We start from the raw sequence: 7806 nt of genomic DNA, 5'->3' as shown, positions 1-7806 counted from the left end.
AGAAAACATCCAGCGAGCGGCTCGTGTCTGAATATTTGAACCGATTTGCTCTTTGACCCGGAGTTCTTATTAAAAGGGACGATCAGGTTGACATGCACTGTGAGGACAGTTTGTCATCCTGTTCATATGATTACAGGATGTGAGAACCTTGCTTTGGTCACGCCTGCTAATGTTCCCGTTTAGCGTCTGGCCACGATATACTCCTTCCTGTTTGGTTAATGATGACCTGAACTGGTTCACAGACCTGTTCCTGGGATTTAGTTCTACAAATAAACCAAGTAATACGTGTTTAAAACCTCCTTGTGAAACTGTAATGCACAAGCATCACGGACCAGTTGCTTTTTGAGGAGTACGGCTGTAGTTTTTGGGAGGGACAGCGCTGGTCGAGCCTCCATCGTTACATCAAGCAGTTGCCCGGCTTTTTTTTCCCCCCATTTACTTTTTGACACTCCTGGGCGAGGCACTGCTGTCCAGCTACCATTTCAAGTAGACACACCTGAGCCATCTCTACTTGTAAAATCACCACCACCATCAGCAGCAGCAGCGCATCACTCCCTGTGGAGCGACAGGACAGGGGGACGATTCCCGGATCCATCTGTCCCTCCTGCACTGATGTTGAAAGTTCTTATTTGGGTTTAAAAAGTGTCCAGATGTTGCTCCTCTTCTCCTTTTTTAATAGCTGTAAGAAATATAACAGAATATGTAAACAGCTCTGAAAAATTAAGACACGCGTGCAGCCGATGCAAACACACTTTACCTGGTTTTCTATCGTTTCCCCTGGTCCACGCTGTCTGTCTGCTCCTGGTAGAGAGAAAAATACACAGACTAATTAACACATTGAACAAATAAAATAATAAAAAATTATAAAATCCATCCAAGAAAGGTAAAAGTCAACATGAAAGCTGACAGAAAATGAAACAAACACAAAGACCTTTATCAGCAGGAAAAACTGTAGAATTTATGAAAATACAGTTAAATGTTACAAATTTATACCCTCTTTCACATTTCCAAAGCTGTCCGCTGGGACAGAATGGAGTCTTTCCTGGGCCAATCCTGGCCCCGGGCCCTTATGTTTGACACCTTCTAGTTTAGTGCTTTGTGAAGTAGCCCTCATGTCTCGTTCATCAGCATGTGCAGCCAGTTTTAAAGAATGATCGTACTCAAAGACTTCAAAACAAAAAAGTGTTGAGGACTGTGCACTCAGTGTGTGGCGAGTTCACCGATCCACTAATGCAGAAGGAGAAAACCTCTCTCCTTTTCATCTCTGGCGTTGCCTCTGCAGCTGATATTGATATTTCTGCACTTTTGTGTCTCTGGCAACATTTCTCAGAGAGTGCATTGTCTGTATATGGCTGTAAATATACAGAACATATACGTAGCTTTCTTTTTTAAACAGCAACTTGAGCCAACTGCCCCCCGTCAGAGCTGGTTACCCGTCCAGTTCTCATGGTCTGCTGCCAACCTCAATGCTACTGGAGTAGAGAACAACTCGTCAGGTTGCTGTTCATGTTTAGGCACATCGCTTTGAAGCCGATCGTCGGTCACTAGCAGACATTCCAGTCTCTGGTTGCCTAGGTAACTCTGTAAAGTATTTACCACCCATGTCATATGTCACTCGGCGGTATCTTTCACTCTCACTGGTTTTGCAAACGAGCAAAAAAACAAAAACACAGCCATGTAAAACAGAGTCGTGTGACGATTAGCTGTTTACGGCTAGCATCCATCAAGAAGAAATGCTCACATGTGTGAATGAACATTAAATGTGATGATCAAGGATTCACCTTGATGGCTAATTTCACAGCAGGAGCACCACCCACCCGATTTCTCTAAAGACCTTTGCAGTTTGCTGCAAAGCGCCTGAAAGCACCTTTTTTTGTTGTTCACTGTTTGTTTTTGTTTGAAGAATATGAAAACACGTTATCTGCGAGGAAATTTCTGTTGTTTAACGGCAGCAACAGGACGACGCAGCTTCCTGTTCCTGTAAACACTAAATTAGACATCGAAAAGAGACGAGTGGATGCTGCTCACGATCACCTGGAGCACAGCATTTCATAAACCAGACTTCCTGTGATGTAAACAGAAGACAGCAGGCCGGAGGCTGGTCTTCTTTTTTTCTCCAGCTCTGGATGATGAATTTTTTAAAGACTCGTTTATTCGTTTTTTCTTACAGCCACTGCAATAAACAGCATCAGTGAACAGAAACTAAAAACTACTGTCCATGAATGCAGCTTTTACTCCATCTCATTTATTCTTATTGAAAATACTAGAAGTAATATTTCTCTAGTGCCATGTGTTTATATTTATTCACTAGAAGTCTCCATCTGGACCTGAGTGTTTGCAGACTTCTACTGTAAGTGTTGCAGGCATTTTACTGACTTGTTACCTAAAAGCACAAAGTTTAGAGCCGAAATGACAGGTCGCGTGTAGTTCAGTACCTTCAGGCATTTTCTAAAGCTTTCCCACAAGGGTTAGGAGTGTTTATGGGAATTTTTTACTGTTCTTCCAGAAGCACATTTGTGAGGTCAGACACTGATGTTGGATAAGAAGGCCTGTCTCACTGTCTCTACTCTAATTCACCCCAAAGGTGTTGGATCAGGATGAGGTCAGGACTCTGTGCAGGCCAGTCAAGGTCTTCCACACCAAATTCTCTTATGTCTTTATGAACCTTTCTTTGGTGCACTGGTGTGCAGTGATGTTGGAACAGGAAAGGGTCATCCCCAAACCGTTCCCACAAAGTTGGGAGCGTGAAATTGTCCAAGATATCTCGCTATGCTGAAACATTAAAGGGCTGAGACCAACTGCTGAAAATCAGCCCCACACCATAGCAGTGATTTTATAAACCTTTGGTTATTGAAGTGACTGAAACAACTAAATGCAATGATGTGGATGGTTGAGTAATATAGTGCATATTATAAAGAGGAATGTGAGATATGTGCACGCATAAATATTTATGGATACATAAGAAACGGAGCTCTTCTGCAGGCAAGACAAAAGCAGAAACAGGTAACATTTTCATCACACACACACACACACACACCTGAGGGGACTTGGATGTTGGTCGACTGTTCGGCTCCACCGCTGTGGGCGATGCGGGGACGCTCCCATTAGAGTCTAATATCAGCAGAGTTCGCCGCTCCCTGGCTGGTTTTTCACACTTTGTCACGCGGAACCTGAGAACGATAGAAGGGTTTGAATGTTTGTGCAGCCTGCGATCCAAATGAGAGAGCTGGTCCAGGTCGCAGGGCTGGCTCAAACCCCTGTTCTTAAGCAGCTGACATGACAATGACTACATATATACAGTAGAGTGTATGAAGAATCATATTTTTACCTAAAAATAAAAGAGAATTTAGGTGGCACTTCATAAATATTATATTTACATGGAAAAATGACCAAGTTAAAAACAGAAAATGGTCTGTTATTGAGTGATCTAGGACAGAAACTCAGGTCATAAGCCATTCTTAGAGCCACACACACACACACACACACACACACACTCTTTCTTGGTTTCTTACTCACCTAAACATGACATCTCTCTCATCCGCCCACTCTAAAGCTTTAATTAAATCAGCAAATGAATATTTGTATCCAGGTCATGCTGACCCCTGTGCATACGGCGCCATTCATCTAAGTGCGCAAATGAAAAGAAACCTCTTCGCATCCCAATCAGCTCTCAGCGGGACATTGAGGAAGGCTGCGTGACGGCGAAGAGGCTGCACACTTTCCCGGCCTCACTGGTGGATTGAGAAATGGTCTCTTTACTTTAAACTGGATCTAGGACACAGCGGCACTAGATTTATGATGGGAGTACACTGCCAGGATTTAATTCTCACTGTGGTGAATTCTTCTTATAATTACTGAAACTAAAAGTCTGGACATTGAACACAAACACAAGAAGAACCAGAAAAATTCCTGCACACTGCAGGATCATTGGGTTGATGATGAGGGTGTCCAAATTCCCTGCACAGACATTGTAAAAGATGGACATAGGTGAACCCGGTGGAGAAGTGCCTTAAAGCTGCATGCTTTGCCCTCATGACCAGTAGGGGGCGACTTGTCCGCCTCAACAGCCCTCAGCTCTCTTTCTGATTACATTATGCGCTCAGTTGCCAGTTTCAGGTCAATACCAGAGCCAGAAAATAGGATTATGTTCATTGACGAACAATTTTTCAATCAAAAGTTGTTCGCCAATGAACATGCAGTGTCTATGGTTTCTCACAGCTCAGTCAGAGCAGCTCCTTGCCATGTCCAGTTTCTAAACAACAAGCAGGCAACAGCGAAAATGCTTGATACTTTTACTTTTTTTTTTTTTTTTTTAATTAAGACACTAACCAGTGACATCACTGCGATTACACCGTTTTATCTGTCTATGGTACCCTCACATTTGTTGCAACATTGTCCGCTGGTTTAAGAAAGCATTTTTGCTAACACCATTTTATTTGCAAAAAACAAATGTGATGGAGAGGGGCGGGTCGCTCGCTTAAAAATGACTTGTCAGCCACAACTCATCAGCCAATAAGCATGTGATATCAGAAACTAATTTTCTTACACACTTCTACAGGACCAGAACTCTTTTTGGAACCACAGCTATCGCCATCTGGTGGCTTTAAGAGAGAATGCAGGTACTTTGGGATTGGCTTTTCCAACCTGAAGCTAGGTCATGTTTTATACTGATTTTCTACAAGGGGACCAAATACACATGCTTTCTGCAAGCAGCTTGATGTCTATTAAATTGTAAGAATAGCTCCTGTCATCGATTAATGCTTTAGAGTTGAGTGAACACTCACTAGTCAACATGACAGTCCTGGTGATATCCTGAATAAGATATTAGAAGTCTGCTTATTAATGTTCGTGTCTCGGTTTTGTGAGGACCTGTGCTGTTAACAGTGGCACGTGGAGCAGTCTGACCACAAGTTTCTGACCTCCCAGTGTGGTATCAAAGTGCATGAGATGCTTGTGCCTTTTAAATGAAGTGTGAATATTTTCGAGAGTTAATGTTTGATTGTTAGCGCCGTGTGTGTGTCTGTGTGCACTCAAGCCTAGTGTCCCTCTGGGGCAAACAGTGTGTCATTTTTCATTTACTTCTGCTAATTAAACCACCTCGTGATGCGATTCTGAGAACATTTTAAAGGCAGGAAAATCATCAAAAGGCAGTAATACACCCAGGCTTGTCCTTCAGTTATGATTCAAACACACACACACACACACACACACACACACACACACACACACACACACACACACACGCCCACCTGCCTACAGCCAGGACTGTGACCTCCACACAGTTACTGTGCCGCAGCTCTGCTTTGCGGGCTGACGGCTTCCTCATTAGCGGCCATTTCTTCTGGTTGCAGCGGGTGCAGATGTTCTTGTTGCCTCCCAGGCCCCCGATGGTGTGCAGGTGGTTACAGGTGTGCTTGGCTGCTCCCGGGGGCGCCCCCGGCGATACAGGTGTCATTGGAGGAGTGGGAGTGCCGGGGGAGGTGGGGGTGAGCGGAGGACTTGAAGATAAAGGAGGAGAAATGTGTGATCCTCGCAGCTCTTTCTTCAGATTGCCACTTTTTAAAAGCCTTCATGAATTAATTACACAATATTATTGTGAAATGAACTAAGAAATCTTTTATAGGTCAACAACTGTAAACATCCAAAATGTGAGGTAAGAGGAACAAACCCCAACACGAGCTAAAGACTTCGGCCCATTTTACCCAGAGCATTTAAGCTCGCTGGATTCTGCAGTGCTTCCCTTATCGCAGCCCGCCGCTGCAGAAATGACACATCAATATTTCATACTTCAAAACAATTACTGACAAGCTCTTTGAGAACAATCACCCTCAGTGATTATCTTTAAAGTAAAAATGGAAGCAGTTTACTGCGGCTGCAGGTGAAGTTTCAGACACAACATAAGTAAACAATTAGATAAGCCCACAAATAGAAGCAACGCAGACGCGAAGGGTGTCGCGTCACATGATGTTTGTCTCCAGCTTCCTCCTCTGAGAGTTTCTTCTTCATTCACTCCCCGTGTGTTCACACACCACTTTGCATTTAATCATTAGTTATTATTAATCTCTGGCTCTCTTCCACAGTGTGACTTTTGTCCTCCCTCCCCTCACACCCAGCCCGTCGCCTCAGATAGCTGCTCCTCCCTGAGCCTGGTTCTGCTAGAGCTTTTAAAAGTAGTTTTTCCTTTCAACTGTCACCAAGTGCTGCTCAAAGGAGGCCATCTTTGTTGAGGGTTTTTTTCTAATACTGTGGAGTCTTTACCAGTGCTGGAACAAAGTTACATATTTGAGTAATGCAGTATTGTAATGCGTTATCTTACTAAATTCAGTAATCATGCTACAGTTAAAATTACGTTGTGACCTGTATTACAAAGATTATCCGTGCCTGGCAAATAGAAAAGAAAAAAAACATGTGTACTTGCTACAATCAGCTGATTTCAGTTCGTGTGTGTCCAGGACAGGAACAGCTGCATTCCACTGCTTCAGCTCTTTGCAAGCCTCTGCACAGACAGCACGCTAACACTAAGCTAGCCAAGAACCCAGAGTGATGGTAAAGCCGAGCACATGCAGACCCCAGCCCAGCAGCCAGAGCCTGAACTTCAACAGGTAACAAAGGCAGTGATGAAGCTTAAAGCCTCAGCTTCTACCTCTTCATGTTTCTATAGTAGAATCAATCGTCGTCTTTGCTTTGTGCTGATACCTGCGCTCATGGCTCTGGTAGCTATGATAGCTGGGATAGGCTTCAGCCCCTCCCCAGGACACTGATAAGGACAGCGGAAGAGAATAGATGGATAAAAAAGGGTCTTTAGACGAGAGTTGTTATTGTTGATGTTGATACTGCACTATATAAATAAAATTTAATTTAATTTAATGAGCACTATGTACTTTTAAGCCTCAACAAATCTGGTTATTGGGACATTGAAAGCCTTTAATGCCTTTTAAAAATTATTCCAAGAAATGTGACAGCTCATAAACATATGCAGCCACTGCAGATTGAGTCATTGGCCAATAATAGGGTACAAAATGTGATTTTGGTCCACCGGAAGAACAAAAGACGTGATGTTGGAGATAAAGTGACGAGAACAGGAACTGCTGTGGAAAGATGATGAGAGGGACTAAAGGACGGTAGAGAGGTGGTGGAGGACTGATGGCAGGAGAACGGAAGTTAAGCACTGAAGCTGGAGAGGCAGATAGTGAGCTCTGGCGACACTACAGTCAGTCACTCTCCTCCTTGAAGCCTTTTCTCCATCCCTCTCTCCTGCTTCCTCCCTCTCTCCTTCCCCAAGTATCCAATAAATTACCCCCACCGATATCCTTTCTTCCCCTCCTATTCTGCCATCTCTAAGTGATCCACTGGCAGGCTGCCCATCCTGGCTGAGAGCGCGCGAGAGAGAAAGACAGATGTGGGACATAACAGCAGGAGAAACTACCACAGAAAGCCATCTGAGCAAAATGAAAAAGCGAAAGGCAAACTAGGGGTGGAAATATGTGAAGGAAAACATTTGGAGAGAGAACTGAAGAAGTGAGACACATGAAAGTGACGCTGGGGATTGTGTGTGAATTCACAGTTTTCTAGTTTTTTTCCCCTTTTATGTATTTATATGTTTGTTACAGGACACTCGGTGTGACACAGCAGAATACCTCAGTACCTAATCCTTGGCAGATGCAACACGGCTACCATTTATCCACACTGTTTTCTCCCAACAAAAGAAAACACCTTTCCTCTCTTATCTCCTTTCCGCCCAGCACAATATGAAGCGGAGAGAGAAAGATGACAGCAGGAGAGAGAGAGATACAGAGAGGGGGGAAA

General features: G+C 43.7%; 1 protein-coding gene across 1 annotated transcript in view; it reads right to left on the bottom strand.

Annotated features, from left to right (window-relative positions):
- Positions 1-430: 430 nt before the first annotated feature.
- rell1 (RELT like 1) overlaps positions 431-7806 on the bottom strand; it is a 30165-nt gene continuing 22789 nt past the window's right edge. The window contains exons 5-8 of the mRNA XM_080874243.1: positions 5250-5498; positions 3038-3170; positions 758-801; positions 431-679 (exon numbers count right to left, since the gene is read on the bottom strand). Of these exons, the coding sequence (XP_080730369.1) occupies positions 766-801; positions 3038-3170; positions 5250-5498 (418 nt within the window). The 3' untranslated portion in view covers positions 431-679; positions 758-765. The remainder of the gene's footprint in view (positions 680-757; positions 802-3037; positions 3171-5249; positions 5499-7806) is intronic.

This window comes from Rhamphochromis sp. 'chilingali' (assembly GCF_963969265.1).
Source record: "Rhamphochromis sp. 'chilingali' genome assembly, chromosome: 1".
In the NCBI taxonomy this organism is placed as follows: Eukaryota; Metazoa; Chordata; class Actinopteri; order Cichliformes; family Cichlidae; genus Rhamphochromis; species Rhamphochromis sp. 'chilingali'.
Note: the sequence above shows the minus strand (reverse complement) of the source record. Positions and strands in the feature narration are given on the sequence as shown.